Here is a 21,341-nt window from a genome sequence, read left to right as displayed (position 1 = left end):
ACTGCCAATCTCCAAACACCGTCTACAACTCATCCGCTTTATCCTTGATCACAAAGTCTTCATTTTTGATAACCAGTTCTTCATGCAGACACATGGAACAGCCAAAGGGACCAAATTTGCACTCCAATATGCCAACATCTTCATGCACAGGTTCGAACAAGACTTCTTCTCTACACAGGACCTCCAATCAACATTATACACCAAGTACATTGATGACATTTTCTTCCTCTGGACCCGTGGCGAGGAGTCACTGATAAAACTATACAGTGATATCAACAAGTTTCATCCCACCATCAAACTCACCTGTCTCATTCTTGAACACATGCATCTCTATCATGGATGGACACCTCAGCACTACACGCTACTGCAAAACCACAGACAACCTCACAATGCTACACTTCTCCGGCTTCCACCCAAAACATATTAAAGCAGCCATCTCCCATGGACAAGCCCTACGCGTACACTAGATCTGTTCAGATGAGGAGGAACGTGGCGGGAACCTGGAAGTACTCAGGGATTCCCTCACAAGAACGGGGTACGATGCTCAACTCATCGACCGCCAGTTCTGACGTGCCACAGCAAGGAACCGTAATGACCTCCTCAGGAGACAGCCACGTGCTGCAACCGACAAGGTACCCTTCATTGTCCAGTACCCAGTACTTCCCAGGAGCTGAAAAACTACGCCATGTTCTTCGTGACCTGCAACACATTATCAATGAGGATGAGCACCTCACCAAGACCTTCCCCACACTTCCACTGCTCGCCTTTAAATAACCACCAAACCTCAAACACATCATTGTTTGTAGCAAACTGCCTGGCTTTCAGGACAACTCCATTCAACCCTGTCACGGTAGGCACTACAAGACGTGTCAGAATGTGGACATAGATACCACCATTACATGTGGGGACACCTCCCACCATGTATGTGGCAGGTACTCATGTGACTCAGCCAACGTTGTCTGTCTTATACGCTGCAGGCAAGGATGTCCTGAGGCATGGTACATTGGGGAAACCGAACAAAGTCTATGGCAACAGATGAATGGGCACGGCACAACAATCAACAGACAGGAGTGTTCCCTCCCAGCTGGGGAGCACTTCAGCGGTCCAGGACATTCAATCTCATACCTTGGGTGACCATCCTCCAAGGCGGACTTCGGGACAGGCAGCAGCGAAAAGTGGCCGAGCAGAGGCTGATAGCTAAGCTCCGTACCCGTAGGGAGGTCCTCAACTGGGACCTTGGGTTCATGTCACACTACAGGTGACCACCATATACACACACACACACACACACACGTATATGCAGATACGCACACAGACACACACTCCCACACTCACACAATGCATCTTCTCACAGACTCAGACCACTTTACACTCATACACACATATACACTCTCCCTCTCAGACACTCACAACCCTCCACCTCAGACACACACACACTCGCACTTCTACAGACACACATACTCACACATGCACCCTCTCACAGACTTAGACACTTTATACTCACACACACACACATACACTGTCTCTCACACTCACAACCCCCCACCACAGACAGACAGACACACATACAAACTCACATGCACACATTTACATATACATTTGTGGGATGAATTTGTACTTGCAGAGTTACATTGTACTTTGTTCAAAAACTGCATGAATCCATGTAAGACTCTGTTAACTCACTTTTTAGATTAGAATCAGTTTAAACTGACTGGTACAGGCAGGGAACACAGAGGGCTAACACCTTCAACATATTATCTGGCTGACTCCAGTTGTTACAGTCAACCTGAGAATGTAACTTTTTAAAAAAGGTTTTGTGATTTGCATATGAACGAAGTGAGACTATCATGGTATTCGAACAGATGAAAGACTCAACAAACAATCAAGGTACTTTTCAATGTATAATTTCAGTTATATCACACTGTAAATTTTTGCTATAAATTCTGTGTCTTAGAGTTGTGTCCTCCACAACCACCTGATGAAGGAGCGGCGCTCCAAAAGCTAGTGCTTCCAATAAAACCTGTTGGACTATAACCTGGTTTGGTGTGATTTTTAACTTTGTACACCCCAGTCCAACACCGGCACCTCCAAATCATTCCTCCCTAATCGGTTCCATCACATGCTATTCAAGAAAACTATCTTAGATCCACTCAACGAATTCCTCCTCAAGGCTGGTTCTGACCAAGCTGGTTTGACCAATCTACATGCAGTTTAAATCCCCTTTGATAATAGTTGTACCATTTTTGCAGGCATTAGTTATTTCCTTGTTTATTGCCCAACCCAATGTGATGTTATTATTTGGTGGCCTAGACACTACATCTGACAATGACTTCTTCTTGGAATGCCTAATTTCCACCCAAATAGATTCAACCTCATGCTCCATAGAACCTATATCATCTCTCAGCACTGCCCTGATGAAAGCCGAACAGTTAAGCATAGCCAAGTTTGAAAAATACAGCTTTTTAATCAGTAAAAGGATCAAGTCGGGAGAAAAAGGCAGGAAAGTGGAAATGTGGATTATCAGATCAGCCATGATCTCATCAAATGGCAGGGCTGACTCACTAAGATGAATGGCCTACTTTTGTCTTATATCTTTTGCTCTTAGCTGAATGTTGTCCTTTGACAACATCATCAAAGGATATTTTAGTGTTGTATGAATATCCTTCTTAATCTTTTCCTTTGCCTGGGTTTCCAAGTCACCAGTTGGATTCCTCTAATGTGTGAGAGTAGACTTATGGCCACCTATGGGTCAGACACCTATTTTCTTTCATAATGCTATGACATTTCTTGACATTTTTAATTATAATAAAGTGCAAGTTGTTGGTCATTGGACATAAATTGGCTGATGTGTTCCCTATATTAGCTGATACTCCTCAAAAATACTACAGGTGCTGTAAATTATTTTGAAACAGTCTGACAAAACGTTGTCTGTTGCTGCATGTGTTGTTTTTGAGGATTACAGTTCTGTGTGAATGAGTTACTGACAATTCAATGTGATGATCACAGAGTCATAAAGATGTACAGCATGGAAACAGACCCTTCGATCCAACTTGTCCATGCCCACCAGATATCCCAACCCAATCTCGTCCCAGCTGCCAGCACCTGGCCCATTTCCCTCCAAACCCTTCCTATTCGTATACCAATCTAGATGCCTTTTAAATGTTGCAATTGTACTAGCCTCCACAACTTCCTCTGGCAGCTCATTCCATACACGTACCATCCTTTGCATGAAAACGTTGCCCCTCAGTTGAGAAATAGTAGTGCTGAAATTATGTACTGGAGTTGAAGTGTTGGGGAGACATTATTGATAAATAGTCTTTCATGAATGGCTTTTGTTGTGCAATAGCAGTGGTCCTAACTCTGAGTTGGGAGGCCTGAGTTCAAGTTCCACTTGATCCAGAGGTGTGCCAAAATGTTTGGTTAAAAATATATATACAACCTGCCAGAGATAGAGCATGTGGAATTTTGCTTACTACATTGAATTTAAGGAAGATACAGATACATTCCTCGATTTTAAAGGCATCAAAGGTTATGGAAAGAAACTGGGAGTGTGGTATTGAGATAAAGGATCTGCCACAATTAGCATAGTCTCTCAGTGGTTAACACTGCTACTTCACTGTACCAAGCACCCAGGTTCAATTCCAGCCTCAGGAAACTGTGTGGACTTTGCACATTCTCCCTGTGTCTATGTGGATATGTGCTGGATGCTCTGGTTAAACCTGGGTTCCTGGTACAGTGAAGCAGCAGTCCTCACACAGTCTAAAGATGTTGGTTAGGTGCATAGGCTATGCTAAATTTTGTGTACTGTGCAGTCTAGGTGCATTAGCCATAGAAAATGCAGGGTTAGTGGGGTGGAATGCTTTTTGAATGGGCCAAATGGCCTCATTCACCACAATAGGGATTCTATGGAAAAGCTAGACGCCATTTTTCTGCTCCTGGTTTGAGTGGACAATTCTACAATTCCTGATGAAGGGCTTTTGCACGAAACGCCAGTTTTCCGGCTCCTCGGACGCTGCTTTTCCAGCACCACACTCTCAATTCTACACTCTCGCCGAATTCTACAGGGAAGACTACAAGTCCCAGCGGCCTTTGCAAAGGGCGTCCATGCGCAGTCTGCCCGGCGACGCGCGTTTGCGTGATGACGTGAGGCACGGCGCGGCTTTGGGCGAGCGCGATGAGAGGGCGGTGGAGGCGGCCGGTGTAAGATGAGTTCAGGTGAGAGAGCGGGGGTGGATACGTTCCCAGGTGAGGCGGTGGGACAGGGGCAACAAGGGACAGAGCGCAGCGTGGAGGCCTCAGGGCTATCAGTAGGGGCCGGCGATGCTGCTTCAGTGAATGGTCCGGCATCTTGTTTGGTTCCCCATCACCAGCTCCCCGCCCCGGAGCCTCCTGAGGAACACACAGGGGAGAAGCTGCAGTGATGGATTGAAACCAGCCCACACTGCAGCAGGCGACCACCACCACCACCCTGTCAGCAAAACGGGTGCACTGATGGGTGTTTGTTGTCGCCGAATTGCTCCTGTCAGGTTCGCTGGCAGGGATGTAACAGTCAGTCCATTCGTTAGTTATCTGGAACCCGTGCCTCACGGGCTGGAGCAAGTCGGTATTATACAGCATCTTTTAATTATCTTTAAATATCCAAAAGGATCTGAATGAGAAGGGATGGGATTGAGCGAGAGAGGAATTTGGGAATGTGACTGAGATGTGTGTTGAAGAGGTAATTCTTGACAAGGTACTGATTCAGTTCTTGCTTTGAAGTTTATTTTGTTTTGATCTAAGTGATAATGTGTGACAACTAAGATGAATAATTATGCTCTGTTAAGTATATGTGTGGTTTGGATCTTTTGCTGAATCCATGTTTGGTGCTATTCACTGATGAATACTGAACTTGTAACTTTTGAAGTCAACTTTCTAGTCTATCCATTGTTTTTGCAATGCTGATTAAGTTGTGTCTGAACATTGGTACTAGACAACTGAACAGAAGTCTGTAATTATACTTATTGTAATGTGGACTGTCTGTATTCTATGGAATTGTTTTTCCAATTCAAGGGTATCAAGAGTAGATAAGCTTGTACAAGACTATTAGAGATCAGAGCTATTTATCTGTGCATGACACTGTGTGATACTATCTTAGTTGCTTTCTTCCACAGTATTTATCATAAATTTAGCAACATAATTTTTATCTTTTGGAGTGTGTTATCCATTAACAGAGGTTTAAATTAATCTGTTTGAGTGAATGAAAAATCCACATTTCATCTTGCATTAAATTTGACTGTATTGCAGCCCTTGCCAATTTCTACTTGCATCCTTTCCTGCATTGCACTGAATTCAATATCCTTGCCTTTAAGTCTTAACTTCCTCTTTCCACTATTGCTTTGCAAGTTCCTCCAATTTGTTCAATCTTATTTTAAGCCTGTTTTCTACATTTTCCAATTTGGAAATCTCTTGGCATTCTCTAATTCCTTCTTTCCTTGTGGAAAATTGCATTAGGTCTCTGGGGGTGTGAGGGGTATTTGAAACATAGTGGATATGTTTCTAAACTAGTACACTAAATGCTGGTTTAATGATCCAGAGATGTGTGTTCAAATCCTATTATGACGGCTAGCAAATCTAAGTTCAGTAATGAATAAAGTTTGGAAAAAATCAAAATGGCACCAGGAAATTACCAGATTGTGGTTAAAAGTGCATCTGGTTCATTATTATCTTCAGGGATGAAAGTTTGGTGTCCTTACTCAATTTGGTCAGACTCCAGACCAACAATGATGTAGTTGCCTTTTAATCTGAACTAGTTTAGCAAGCTACTCCATTCTATTTGAGTGGGCAACAGTTGTTTGCATTTGTCTATGATACCCATTTGAATAAAAAAACCTTTCTGAAATGCTGCTTTGCTAGCCTTTTTGCATCAAAGAGCTTCTGCTAAGTCTTTTTTGAATGAGCTTTTAGTTGACTCCCTTGTGTGAAGCAACATGGGATGTTTATTTATGTTAAAACTTATTACTAGTAGAACATTTTAATTGATCTGGAAAATTATGACTTTCAATTATTTGTCAAGGTGGAGCAGTGAATCGTTGAATGTTATCCAAAACTGCTGTGCCTGCATCTGTCTGCAGATCTGATATATACCTGGGTCAGTCGATTGTTATTTGGAAATTTGTAGAATCATTGTCTAAAGTCTGGAATCTTGCCCTGTCAACACAGTGACTACACCACACAAACTGATCCAGTTAACTCATTGCCATCTACTGGGAACAATTGGGAGAGGTGATAAATGCTGACCTTGCTAATTCCATTCTCATCCATGAAAATAGTTGCATTTTGTCTTTCTGTCAAATAAGTAGGATGATTGGAATGTTACACTTCAATCAAGGATTGATTGTGACTGTTGGGAACAGTGGTTGTCCTGAGATCTTGAGAATAACAGCAAGGACGTATGCTGTGTCTATTGATAAATGGTGTAGAGTTAGCAGTTTTGTTCCTTATCATTTAGGTTGTACTTTTAAAGAGCATTTGGAGCTGGGTAAAATGAGGGAGCCTTCTTTATCTAACATAGTCATAGAGATGTACAGTATGGAAACAGACCCTTCGGTCCAACTTGTCCATGATGACCAGATATCCCAACCTAATCTAGTCCTGTTTGCCAGCGCTTGGCCCATGTCCCTCTGACCCTTGCTATTCATATATCCATCCAGATGCCTTTCAAATGTTGCAATTGTATCAGCGTCCACCAGCAACTCTGGCAGCTCATTCCATACACGTACAACCCTCTGTGTGGAAAAAATTGACCCTTAGGTCTCTTTTCTATCTAGGTTAGAGTGGTGCTGGAAAAGCACAGCAGGTCAGGCAGCATCCAAGGAGTAGGAAAATTGACGTTTCGGGCAAAAGCCCTTCATCAGGACTCTTTTATATCTGTCCCCTCTCACCCTAAACCTATGCCCTCTAGTTCTGGACTCCCTCACCCCAGGGAAATCTTGCTGTACGCTAGTGTTATTGCAAGGGCACAATGTTTGCATGTTGTGTTTTCAGCTTCTTTCTCAACATGCCTCTACTTGCTAATCTGCAGCAGTGTTTCATCCCCAATGTTTCATGAGTAGCAAATTATTTTTTAAAATGAAGACCCTGTTGCTCTGCTTATACTGTTGTTTATATGTTTGTTATTGATGATTTGAACAATTTTTCAACAACAAATTTAGGATGTCGCACAACATGGTAACATATTTTGCAGATTATAGAGGACTCAGTGTAAAACTGCTCTGAAATTGGACACTCGATTACTACACCATATTTCAGGGACACTTGTACTTGAGGAAAGTCTGTTTTTTTTTCTCTGATTAATGTCCCAGTACCCATATTCTTAAGTCTGGTAACCACACTGTTGAGGGCTGTTATATTTCTGTAAACACAGAAAATAGAATGCAGGAATGATGGTTTCAATATATAATGTTCTGTAATACTGATCTTAGGGGGAGACAATGGCCTAGTGGTATCGCTAGACTGTTAATCCGGAAAACCGGATAATGTTGTAGGGACTTCGGTTCGACTCCTGCCGTGGCAGACATTGGAATTTGAATTCAATAAAGAAAACGTCTGTAATTAAGAGTCTCATGATGACCATGAATCCATTGTCCCGTCTGGATCACTAATGTCCTTCAGGGAAGGAAGCTGCCATCCTTACCTAGTCTGACCTACACGTGACTCTGGCGGTTGATACTTAACTGGCTTCTGGGCAATTAGGGATGGGTAATAAATGCTGCCTAGCCAGTGATGCCCTCATCCCATGAATGAACAGAGGAATAGTAAAACAAATTTGTTATTATTGATCCAGAGATTTGTTTGGTTATAGGTGAAAGACATTTTTTATTCCTTTACTGCCTGGGCTGTGTTGAGTGTCAATTGAAACTGAGCTGCTGTTCTTGATTACTCAGCTATATTTTACAGAATGTAGAGGACTCAATGCAAAACTGTTCTGAAATTGGACACTAGATTACTGAACCATATTTCGGGGACACTTGTACTTGAGGAAAGTGTCTGTGTTGTAACAATATAAGAATTGAACTGAGTGTTCCCAAAGCCCGGACGATAGAAGCATTACAACTGAAAATGTGTTGCTGGAAAAGCACAGCAGGTCAGACAGCATCCAAGGAGCAGGAGAATCGACGTTTCGGGCATGAGCCCTTCTTCAGGAATGAGGAGAGTGTTCTTGGACTGAGGGGGACAGGACCGTGTCGAGGTATGCAGAGATGAGTTTGGTGGGGCAGGAGCAGGCTGAGACAATGGGTTGGCCGGGACAGTCAGGTTTGTGGATTTTGGGCAGGAGGTAGAAACGGGTGGTGCGGGGTTGTGGGACTGTGAGGGTGGAGATGGTGGATGGGAGATCCCCTGAGGTGATGAGGTTATGGATGGTCTGGGAAATGATGGTTTGGTAGTGGGAGGTGGGGTCATGGTCAAGGGGGCAGTAGGAGGAGGTGTCCATGAACTGGCGTTTAGCCTCAGCGGTGTAATAGTCGGTGCTCCAAACTACTACCGCGCCTCCCTTGTCTGCCGGTTTGATAGTGAGGTTGGGTTGGAATGGAGGGAGTGGAGGGCTGCACGTTCCGAGGGTGAGAGGTTGGAGTGGGTGAGAGAGGTGGAGAGGTTGAGGTGGTTAATGTCACGGCGGCAGTTGGCTATGAAGAGATCGAGGGCAGGTAAGAGGCCAGGATGGGGTGTATTGGAGGCGGGAGAAGGGATCGTCAGAGGGTGGGAGAGAATCCTGGTTGAAGAAGTAAGCGCGGAGGTGAAGGCGGCGGAAGAATTGTTCAATGTCTCGCCGCGTGTTGAACTCGTTAATCCAAGAGCGCACGGGAATGAAGGTGAGGCCTCTGCCGAGGACTGATCTTTCATCCCCAGAGAGGGGTAGTTCTGGAGGGATGGTGAAAACACAGCAGGGGTGGGAGCTAGGACCTGGTGTGGGGCTGGAGCTGGGAGTGGGGGCAGGGTTAAGTGTGGGGGCGGGAATCGGGGCAGGGGTGGGGTTCGGCATGGTGACAGATTGGCGTGGGGTTAGGCGTGGTGACGGACATTGGCGTGTGGGCGGAGACGCATGTGACGTGGTCGTTGTGCAGGTGAATGATGTCACTAGGGGCGGAAGTGGCTGTGGCGACGGCAGAAACTGTGTTGTTCCCGATAGCCATGGACCCACGGAGGCTGCGGATCTGTCGGCGATGGTCCTCCTGGCGATCGTGGTGGCGGTTGTCTGGGCGGTGAGCGCAGAGGCTGCAAGGTCGGTGGGGGCGGAAGTGATGTCATGGTTTGCGGCGGCGGTTGCTGCCACGGGCGCTGCAGCGGCCTGGTGGTTTATGGCGCCAGAGTGATTTCGGAGGCCGATAGAAGATTCTGGAACAGTTGAGGAACCCAGAGTGTGGGGGTAAGTACATGAAAGTTTTTGGTACTTACTGTCTTTAATTTCCGATATGGCTGGGAAGATGTTTAGTGTATGGATTCTTCTGTGGATGAAGAACAGTAGAGGTCCTTTGCAGGTCTGTGGGAGTGTTATCCTGAGCTGGGCTAGGGCTAATTGCAGGGAATGTAGGTAGCGGCGCATGGCTGCAAGCGTGGAGGGAGGTCTGTTGCTGGAGGCTTCGGATTTGTTGTAGTTACTGGTTGTCCTGGTTGGGTCCAAATTTTGTTGGTCTGAACATAGTCCGGAGTCCGTTCGGGGTCAGTCGGTTCCGTAGGCAGGTGCTGAGGAAGGACATGTGGCTGTGGTAGCGAGTCTGTTCGAGAACGTGGCTGAAGAGCTTCAGGGCAGAGGAGATGACCTGGGGTGTGCAGTGAGAGAGGGATTCACTGAAATCCTTGTAGAGGGAGGAAGAGAGCTTCTTCAAGGAAGGCATCCTTGTAAGAGGATTTGCAGTAGGTTAAAATCTTCTAGGAGAAAGTGAGGACTGTAGATGCTGGAGATCAGAGCTGAAAATGTGTTGCTGGAAAAGCGCAGCAGGTCAGGCAGCATCCAAGGAGCAGGAGAAACGATGTTTTGGGCATGAGCCCTTCTTTAGGAATGAGGAGAGTCAACAAAAGGATTTCAGTGAGTCCCTCTCTCACTGCACATCCCAGGTCATATCCTCTACCCTGAAGCTCTTCAGCCACGTCCTCAAACAGACTCGCTACCACAGCCACATCTCCTTCCTCAGCACCTGCCAACAGAACCGACTGACCCCGCATGGACTCTGGACTACATTCAGACCAACAAAATTTGGACCCAACCAGGACAACCAGTAACTACAACAAATCCGAAGCTTCCAGCAACAGACCTCCCTCCGGATCCTCCGTTTCACGCTTGCAGCCATGCGCCGCTACCTACATTCCCTGCAATTAGCCCTAGCCCAACTCAGGATAACACTCTCACAGACCTGTAAAGGACCTCTACTATTCTTCATCCACAGAAGAATCCATACACTAAACAAACAGTTCTTCCCAGCCATATCGGAAATTAAAGACAGTAAGTACCAAAAACTTTCATGTACTTACCCCCCACACTCTGGATTCCTCAACTGTTCCAGATTCTTCCATCGGCCTCCGAAATCACTCTGGCACCATAAACCACCAGGCCGCTGCTGCGCCCGTGGCAGCAACCACCGCTGCGAACCATGACGTCACTTCAGCCCCCACTGACCTTGCAGCCTCTGCTATCGCCGTCCAGACAACCGCCTCCACGATCGACAGGAAGACCATCGCTGACAGATTCGCGGCCACCGCGATCGCCAGGAAGACCACACCGATAGATTCGTGGCCTCCACGGGGTCCATGGTTATCGGGAACAACACCGTTTCTGCCGTCGCCACAGCCACTTCCTCCCCCGGGGTTGCCATCGCATAGCCACATCCGCCCCAGTAACATCACACACTTGCACAAAAACCACGCCGTATGTGTCTCCGTCCCCACGCCTAGCCCCACACCAGGTCCTAGCTCCCAGCCCTGCCGTGTTTTCACCACCTCTCCAGACCTCCCCCTCTCTGAGGATGAAAGATTAGTCCTCGGCAGAGGCCTCGCCTTCATTCTCCTAGGCTCTCGGATTAACGAGTTCAACACGCGGGGAGACATCAAACAATTTTTTCGCCTCCGCGCCTACTTCTTCAACCAGGATTCTCTCCCACCCTCTGACGACCCCTTCTCCCGCCTCCAACACACCCCATCCACCTGGACACCCTGTGCTGGTCTCTTACCTGCCCTCTCTCTTCGTAGCCAACTGCCGCCACGACATTAACCACCTCAACCTCTCCACCTCTCTCACCCACTCTAACCTCTCACCCTCGGAACGTGCAGCCCTCCACTCCCTCCGTTCCAACCCCAACTTCACTATCAAACCGGCAGACAAGGGAGGCGCGGTTGTAGTTTGGCGCACCGACCATTACACCGCTGAGGCTAAACGCCAGCTCGCAGACACCTCCTCCTACTGCCCCCTTGACCATGACCCTACCTCCCACCACCAAACCATCATCTCCCAGACCATCCATAACCTCATCACCTCAGGGGATCTCCCATCCACCGCCTCCAACCTCATAGTCCCACAGCCCCGCACCGCCCGTTTCTACCTCCTGCCCAAAATCCACAAACCTGACTGTCCCGGCCAACCCATTGTCTCAGCCTGCTCCTGCCCCACAGAACTCATCTCTGCATACCTCGAAACGGTCCTTTCCCCCTTAGTCCAAGAACACTCTCCTCATTCTTGAAGAAGGGCTCATGCCCGAAATGTCGATTCTCCTGCTCCTTGGATGCTGTCTGACCTGCTGCGCTTTTTCAGCAACACCTTTTCAGCTCTGATCTCCAGCATCTGCAGTCCTCACTTTTTTCCCGATAGAAGCATTACAGCTTGGTTCATTCCAAATTCTGTTGGCCATGAGTTTATTAACATCAAGTCTCCTTCACTCAGCCTATAGTTGCTGGCCTCCGTAGTCTACCATTATGGAGTATTTCAGTTTTAAAATTTCTGTCTCTTGTCAAATTCCTTCCTTTATCTTGAATATTATCATTGACCTGGAACTGAACCGGTCTAGCTGATTAAGTACTGTGGCTTCAAGAGCATCTCCAAGGCTTGAAATTCTGTGCTGGGTAACTTCCTGACTCTTCAATGCCTGTCCACTTTGCTCAAGGCACAAGTCTGGATATGATGGAATACTCTACTCTTACCTGGGTCAATTTTGTAAAATTCCCTTCTGAAACAGCTCTGCGGATGCATCTACTTTCCTGTGGATTGTAATCTCTTCTAGCTCCTAATTCTCTGATAGATACCTGCTCTTCCTGAAGAATGGCTTATGCCCGAAACGTCGAATCTCCTGTTCCTTGGATGCTGCCTGACCTGCTGCGCTTTTCCAGCAACACATTTTCAGCTTCCAATCCTGGTCCATTGAGCATCCTCTAATTACTTCGACGTTGTCAAAGAGTCATAAAGATGTACAGCATGGACACAGACCCTTCAGTCCAACTCATCCATGCAGACCAGATGTCCTGACCTAATCTAGTCCCAGCACTTGGCCCATATCTCTCTCAACTCTTCCTATTCTTATAACCATCTAGCTGCCTTTTAAATACAGTAATGGTACTAGCCTCCACCACATCATTTGGTAGCTCATTGTATACATGCATGACCCTTTGCATGAAAAAAGCACCCCTTTGGTCCCTTTTATATTTTCCCCTTCTCACTCTAAACTATGCCCTCTAGTTCTGGACTCTTCCACCACAGGGAAGAGACTTTGTCTATTTCCCCTATCCATGTCCCTTATGATTTTATAAACCTTTTATAAAGTCACCCCTCATCCTCCGCTCCAGGGAAAACGGCCCTACCCTATTCCACCTCTCCCTATAGTTCAGATCCTCCACCCTGGCAACATCCTTGTAAATCTTTTCAGAACTGTTTCAAGTTTCACAGCATCTGTCCAATAGGAAGGAGACCAGAATTGCAAGCAATATTCCAAAAGTGGCCTAATCAATAAAGGAGAACTTACCAAATGCCACCTTCACTATCCAATCTACCTGCGACTCTACTTTCGAGCAGCTATGAACCAGCATTCCAAGGTCTCTCTCGACAGCAACACTCCCTAAGACCTTACCATTAAGTGTATAAGTCCTGCTAAGATTTGCTTTTCCAAAATGCATTTATCTAAATTAAACTCCATCTGCCACTCCTCAGCCCATTGGCCCATCTGATCAAGATTTAGTTGGACTATGAGGTAACCTTCTTCGCTGTCTACTACACCTCCAATTTTGGTGTCATCTGCAAATTTACTAACTATACCTCCTATTTCCATATCCAAATCTTTCATATAAATGATGAAAATTTGTGAACCCAGCACTGATCCTTGTGGCACACCACTGGTCACGGGCCTCCAGTCTGCAAAGCAGCCTTCCACTACCACCCTCTGTCTTCTCCCTTTGAGCCAGTTCTGTCTCCAAATGGCTCATTCTCCCTGTATTCCATGAGATTTAATCTTGCTAACCAGTCTCCCATGGGGAACCTTGTCGCACACCTTACTGAAGTCTATATAGATGACATCCACCACTCTGCCCTCATCATTCCTCTACGTTACTTCTTCAAGGATATTCTATCAAGTTCATGAGACATGATTTCTCATATACAAAGCCATGTTGACTACCCCTAATCAGTCCTTGCCTTTCCAAATACTTGTAATTCCAGTCCGTCAGGATTCTCTCCAATAACTTGCCCACCACTGATGTCAGACTCACTGGTCTATAGTTCCCTGGCTTTTCCTTACCACCTTTCTTAAATAGTGGCACCATGTTAGCCAACCTCCAGTCTTCTGGCACCTCACCTGTGACTATTGATAATGCAACTGTCTCAGCAAAGGCCCCAGCAATCGCTTCCCACAGAGTTCTAGGATACACCTGATCAGGTCTTGGGGATTTATCCACTTTTATGCATTCTACAACATCCAGCACCACCACCTCTGTAATATGGACATTTTCAAGATGTCACCATCTACTTCCCTACGTTCTACTATTGTCTTCAGCTGTAAAGACCCAAAGCTTTGGAGTTCCCTCCTAAAGCCTCTCCTATGTTTTGCCTCCTTTCCCCAAACCTACATTTGTGACTGAGCGTATCCATAGTATCTTAAGTTTTTGACAACACTCCTGTGAAGTGTCTTGGGATATTTTCAGACATTAAAAGCACTGGATCAAGTTGGGGAACTCTCTCCCTAATACCAGTGTGGGTCCAGCTACTCTACCTGGATTGCAGTGGTTCAAGATGTCAAGGGAATTGGGAATGGGCAATGATGCTCACATTCCATAAATGAACTTCAAAATGAAGTTTTTGATAGTTGGGTTTGATACAGAATAGAAGGAACATTTAATATGCGCCTGATTTTACCTGCTTGATGGCGACACTTGTTGGAAATGGAAGGTGTTCCTTTACTAAATACTAAGCATCTCTCATTTTGACTAACACACTTTGTGCTTGTAAATTAGCTGAGTTTGGTTTGGGACCTGGGCTATAATCCATAATGTAGATTGCTGCAAATTATGCACATTGCAAAAACTTTTTATGGAGAATTATGCAACAATAATCTGTCACCAAGCTCAACTTGTATGTCAGCAAATGCCCTTGAATCATATTTTGATTTAAAGGCGATATTTAAGACGTGCTATTTTAAGTTTTTGTTTTGGCAGAATAAAGACTAGAATTAACAAATTCACCCTTTTAAGTTATATGGGGAGTTGACATTTTGCACCACTTATTCTATCCTTTTAATAGAAAACAGGGTTACTATTAATTAATGTTTCTTTATTTTTGTATTGTTAGCTGTAGCTTGGTTGGGATCAGAAGGCCATGGGACTAAATTCCACACCCTAGGATTGAGCCTAAAAATCTAGGCGATTGTGGGACCCTTCGGAGTGCAAGTTTGTTGCTGTGTTTCCTATATGAAGCACACTGTTTTAAAAGTATTTGGCTATGACCACCTTCACATTCTGAGGTTGTGAAAGACAATTTGTTTTCCTCTTTATGTGGCTCATGTGATTACTTATCCAGGTTACAAAGTGTTTGTGACATAAATGCAAAATACGGCTGATATTGAAAATCTTAAATTTAAAACCCAATAATGCTGGAAATACTCAACAGATCTGACAGCATCAGTTGAAAGAGAAGGGTAATTAATGTTTTCATGTCTTTTACTTTTGCATCTGAATTGATAACTTCAGACAAAAAGTCAATGTTTTGTCAAAGGTGCTGTCAAATCTCCTCATTATTTCCAAAGTTTCTTCCTATTTCACAATTTAATCTTAACTGATGTGGAGCAGGAGCTCAGATTGTAAAAAAAATTACTAATTTTTAAGGGTCAGTGGAGAAAAATAGACATTGGGAAGTATGTGGCCTAAACACGTTGTTTAGGGATATTCTGCAGGATGGTTTGTACTGTTGGTGGTTTTATATCAATTTTCTTTTCCCTTGCTACTCTATGGTTTTGAGACATTTTGCATCTCTGTTATGAATTGAGGTAATTTAATGGATGAGCATGCTTAAACCAGGGTAAACATGTGGCAATAGGAAAGCAGGACTTATGTGGAGCAAGAGTGATCAGTTCTGTAGAGTTGGGTGAGTGTGGTGATGCCCCATATGGTCAAGGCAGATGTGAATGTATGGAACTGTACCCCAAAAAGGAGATTGGGAGAGGGAAGGAATAGAAGAAAGAAATTGAAATGAAAGAGTTTTACCTCTTTGAATTGGGATCACATTGTTTTCCCTTTCCTGACATTTTTACAAATTGCAAACAGAAATGCTTCAAGTTGAGCTTTTAATTTCTGTGATTAATCCAACTGTGTGCAGAATTAAACCAACTTCTTGCACATGCGTTGACATTTCAATAAAGGATTCAATAAAATAAAGACAGGAACAGGAACGTTGACTATAGTTATAAATCTATTTGTTTCTTCCCAACATTACAATATTTCAGTTCTTTCAGTCTCTTTTCAGAAAGGTGGAAATCAAATTCACATTTCATTCAACGATTTGCTTAATATTCTGCTGGAATTAATGATTTCTGGGAAACTCCAATTAATTTATTTATTTAGGAATTGAATACAGGAAGTTGGTTACAGATTCCATCTGGAATTGATGGTGCTGGTATCTTGTTATTCAAGGTGTCATGTACCTTTGCAATCTTGAGACCCTTAAGCATTTTAACAGAACAATACTGTAGTCCAAGGTGCAGTGACTATAAGAACAGAAGTAGGCCATTCAGCCCATCAGGTCTGCTCTGCCATTCGGTGAGATCATGGCTGATCTGATAATCCTCCATTCCACTTTCCTACCTTTTCTCCATAACACTTGATTCCCTTACTAGTTAAAGATCTGACTCAACCTTGAATGTCCTCAACAATCAAACCTTAGCTATTCCTTCCAATACAGAATTCCACAGATTCACTATCCTTGGAGAGAAGAAACTAAGCCTTGTCTTAAATGTGTGACACCTTATTCTGAAATTATAGTTTCTTATCCTAGACTTTCCCTTGGGGGGAAACAACCTTCATCTACACTGTCAAGGCCTCTAGCAATCTTGTAAAGGTCATTAAGGTTGCCTCACATTTGTCGAAATTCCAATAGGTTCAGGCCCAACCTACACATCCTCTCCTCATGAGACAGTGCTGTGAACTTAAAATTTATGCAATGCTTAGTAAATGTACTAGAAAATGCTGGAAAATATATAGCAGATCATTTGACAGCTCTGAGATTGGGTGAATTATGTTGGACCCAAATCCACCACAATTTGGTCACAGACATTAGCTCTTGAACAACAGTAATCACTTCAGAATTCTGGTTCAGTAAACCTGTCCAGAAAGCAGCTGAACTGGATCAAAAAAGGCAAATTCCTGGATGAAAAAAGTTTAGGCTGTTGCAGATTGGCAGCTCTTTTTTTTTGAAGTTTAATCCAATCCTGGTTTTAATTCCCCATTAAAAACATTGTTGGATAGGCAGAGTACTGGATCTTCATGTTAGTCCTGTGCAATCACTATCTCCATCCAGGGGCTCTTGAGATTTTTCCTATGGGATGAAATTGATACCGAAATCTTTGAGTTAAAAGGCATTAAAAAAGGGATACTGAACTTTGCATAGATCACATTCTCATATTGGACTGTATTTTCCACTAGCAGTGACAGACACAGATTGTTTAGCAGACAGGCTTTTAAGATTTTCAGATAATTTCCAATGTGTTGGTCTGTCAATTTGTGAGCTGAACAAGCAGCAACAAAGCTCTTTAATTAACCTGATTGGAGAATCCTTAGAGAGATGCATACCTAAATTAGAATGAGCATAATAATACCTTGTGAAATTATTTGCAGAATGCAATATAGCGAAAAATGTGATTGACTGAGACAAATTTTTTTAAAAACTTAACTATCCAGTATGAACTAAATTCTGAAGAAATGAGACTCCATATTTGAAAAATCAAAAGTTTGATGCCAGAAAGGTTGTCTGAAAGTAATTAAAGCTGATTGTACCATTAAAAATAAGATTACATCTGAATGCAGTAGCTCCAAACATTTCTGGCTTGTGCCTAGAATAGCTAGTGTGCAACTGTTGCAAACTAACATCTTCCATGGACTTTAATTGCAGATTTATTTACAAGGCATGGGGTTGAAGCTTTTGTGGGAAAGCCACATTTGGGTGGCAAATGCTGCATCTGTGTTTCACTTATATTAATGGACTTCAAATTCACTGATTTGTGAAGAGACTTTTCTCAGAGTACAATGGGATCTTGATTGGACCAATGGGCTGATGGCAGATGGCATTTAATCTGGATAAATGTGAGGTATTGCATTTTGGTAAGGCAAATCAGGGCAGGACTTGTCACATAGTGATAAGGTCCGGGGCAGTGTTGCTGAACAAAGAGACCTTGGAGTGCAGGTTCCGAGTTCCTTGAAAATGGAGTTGCAGGTAGACCGCATAATGAAAAAGGCATTTGATACCCTTGTTTTTAATGGTCAGTGCACTGAGTATAGGTAAAGGTATTGGGAGGTCATGTTGTGGCTGTACAGAATGTTGGTTTGGCCACTTTTGAAATACTCCAGTGAAGATGTTATTAAACTCAAAAAGATTCAGAAAAGATTTACTAGGATGTTGTCAGTGTTTGAGGGTTTGAACTATAGGGAGAGACTGAATAGGTTGGGGCTATTTTCCTTGGAGCATTGGTGGCTGAGGGGTCACCTTATAGAAGTTTATAAAATCACAAAGGGCATGGATATGGTGAACAGCCAAGGTCTTTTTCCCAGGGTAGGGAAGCTCAAAAGTAGAGGGCCTTAGGGATAAGGCAAGAGGGGAAATATTTAAAAAGGACCTAAGGAACAACTTTTTCACACAGAGAATGGCGCAGATATGGAATGAGCTGCTAGAGGAAGTGGTGGAGGCTGGTACAACCACAGCATTTAAAAGGCATCTAGATGGGTATGTGAATAGGTATGGTTTAGAGGGAAATAGGCCAAATGTTGACCAATGTACTTAGGCTATCTGGTCAGCATGGATGAATTGGACCAAAGGGTCTGTTTTCTTGCTGCACCTCTCAATGACTCTGATTTCATAAAAACAGTGAGCATTTGGTATCCTTATTTCTTTTTCTCAATGTAAAATCCAGGTTGCCATTTTCTCCTGTGCCTCCTATCTCTACTTTACCAGGCAGGGATTCATATTCCTAATTTTATTAATCTCTTTTTTGCACAACACCTTGCCCTCCTGGAGCTCAGAATATCTCTCTGCTTGTGCATTTTGTCTTGCTGCCAGCAAATGCTAGTGCATGGTATTAACCTCTGCTTTAAATCCACATCAGCAGAATGAGAGCTGTGAAGTGAAAATGTAATGTGCGAATGTGAGGGACAAGGTGACCCCAGAGATGTAATCATGAGACTTAGGGAAAATCTGACTAGAATTTGGCAGGGGGATTTTCAGCCTTAGAGTGACCAAAATCATAATTTGGACGCTGAACAATTCTGTTCGTATATTAGAGTTTTTATGGTATTTTTCAAAGTGACTAAAGTTGAGGTCAAAAACATTCAGGGCCAGCTGTTATCCTGTCTGCTTTACAGCTGGAAAAAGAATCTGAACTCTTAAGTTTTTGTGAAAAGATGAGACAAATGGGAATTACTAAAAACAAATGAGGACAGTTTACAAAGATTGATTTCTGTGATAAGCTGACTCTATCGCAATAAGAATATAAATGTCTCCTAGCAACCAAGCCTGAGTGTGCTTCTAAAGAACTAGTCATATTGTGAGTGTGTTATTTCCTAACGGAGACCGGACCTGACTCTTCGCTCATTGTAAAATATTCAATGTGAATCCCACTGACGGACTGTACATTAGTGTTGCGCTCCACTTCACAACAGAGACCATGGAGGTCGTGGGTAGGAAACTTAGAACAATTATTTAATTGCTTTAAGGTTTACTTGATAAATCAGTATGATAGAACAGCAGTGACCACAGTTTTGTGGTCCTGGGATCTTGTCCTGTGGGTTAATGATGCCATGTGATACGGGTATGCATCATGAGCTGAATTTGTTTGTGAAGAAATCGATAATAGGAAAGACTTTAAGTAAAACTGGGAACTGCCTATGAAAATGTTTAGGAAGCAGTGCAGGATGTTTATGGCTAAGTACTGTCTGAGCAGTTCTTGTGGCTGCTTCCTCAGCGCACAGAGGGTCATATGCTGAGCATTTTGATGAAGTCTCGCTTCTGTTTTCTCATTTTTTTTGCAGTTTTGTCAGGGTAGTTGAGAAGTTTGCCTGTAAGTGATGATGACAGTGCTTTCTTTTTGAGACGAAAGAGACCCGTGGCACTGGCATGAAATTTGAAGTTTAGCATTTTCCCTGGAGAATGCTGAGCAGTGATTTCTTGGCATCCCACCCCACTGCCAACTGTACTGTGGCAACAACTCTGTTCCTCAGATCAACCATTATTGTAACTACATTTAGAGCTATCACTGAAATAGATTTTTGTGTATCAAGCATTCTGATTATCTTGAACTTGGATTGAGACACTGAACGCATTTCAAGTGCATCACTAGCAGTTAGAGGAAGTTGGACTGTATATAAGCCATTTCTAAATTTGCATTTCTTTTAATTGGGAATGGATAAGCAAAGAAGAGTTTTATGAAGACTAAAAGGTTGTAAGGCCATTTTGTATGGAAGTAGTAACTGAGTTAAATTGCAATGACACAATTGGTCTAATCGCTAGCTTTGTCTTGGTCGTGCAACTTGCAACAGGATACTCTACTGCTTTGAAGGTGTTGCATATAGTTCTTGTATCTTTCATATAAAACCCAGTTCCACTCTTGATACATTACCTGGTGTGCCATTGAGCCAAAGAAAAGCTACTTTTCTGGCTTTCACCCCTCGTCAGCTCGGAGTTTGTTCTGTCAGAAAAGTTAGCATTCATTTGTTCATGGGATGTGGGCATTGCTGGTGAGGCCAGCATTTATTGCCCATCCCTACTTTCCCAGAGGAGTCACATGTAGGCCAGACTAGGTAAAGATTGTAGTTTTTTTCCCTAAGGGACACTAGAGAACCAGATGGGTTTTTCTGACAATTGACTCATGGTCATCATTTGACTGTTAATTCCTGAATTTGGAATTTGAACCTGGGTCCCCAGAACATTACCTGGGTATCTGAGTTAACAGTCCAGCGATAATACCACAAGGCCATTGCTGCCTATTGGGGAAGCATTGTATTAGACAATACATTAGGCCTCAGTACCTCCTGAGCTGGGGAGGGGAAAGTTCACCTGTTGTTTATGCAACTGATTGCATTTCAGTAATTGTATCGGAAACTCTGCAAAATGATATTGATTTAGAACAGGATCAGCTTGGTAATGATGACTTCCACTATGGATAGTGTGGACTTGCTGCACAAGTTCACTTGTGGTCTTTTACATGTGGATTCCAACCCACTGAATCCTTTGCTTTCATTGGAAGAGAGTATAGAAATATTCTCAAGTTGGGAATGAGTCAAATCTGATCAAAATGGAAATATGATTCCAATGGAGCACTAGACTCAAGATGGACTAAATTTTACATTGTAAGTGAATAAATAAGACCATAAGACGTAGGAGTGGAAGTTAGGCCATTTGGCCCATCGAGTCCACTCAACCATTCAATCATGGCTGATGGGTATTTCAACTCCACTTACCCGCATTCTCCCCATAGCCCTTAATTCCTCGTGATATCAAGAATCTATCAATCTCTGCCTTGAAGACATTTAGCGTCCCGGCCTCCACTGCACTCTGCGGCAATGAATTCCACAGGCCCACCACTCTCTGGTTGAAGAAATGTCTCCGCATTTCTGTTCTGAATTGACCCCCTCTAATT

General features: G+C 43.7%; 1 protein-coding gene across 3 annotated transcripts in view; it reads left to right on the top strand.

The window, feature by feature from the left end:
- Positions 1-4,141: 4,141 nt before the first annotated feature.
- Positions 4,142-21,341, top strand: part of atp13a2 (ATPase cation transporting 13A2) — a 100,997-nt gene continuing 83,797 nt past the window's right edge. For 2 of the 3 annotated variants that reach the window (XM_060852331.1, XM_060852330.1), the window contains exon 1: positions 4,142-4,215. In XM_060852331.1, coding sequence (XP_060708314.1) covers positions 4,206-4,215 — 10 coding nt within the window. In that variant the 5' untranslated portion in view covers positions 4,142-4,205. Of the gene's footprint in view, positions 4,216-4,410; positions 4,733-21,341 lie in introns of those variants that run through there. The other variant, XM_060852332.1, reaches the window with a different exon arrangement.

This window comes from Hemiscyllium ocellatum, chromosome 37, assembly GCF_020745735.1.
Source record: "Hemiscyllium ocellatum isolate sHemOce1 chromosome 37, sHemOce1.pat.X.cur, whole genome shotgun sequence".
Lineage (NCBI taxonomy): Eukaryota > Metazoa > Chordata > Chondrichthyes > Orectolobiformes > Hemiscylliidae > Hemiscyllium > Hemiscyllium ocellatum.
The sequence above is the reverse complement of the archived record's forward strand: the minus strand, read 5'-3'. Positions and strand labels throughout refer to the sequence as shown.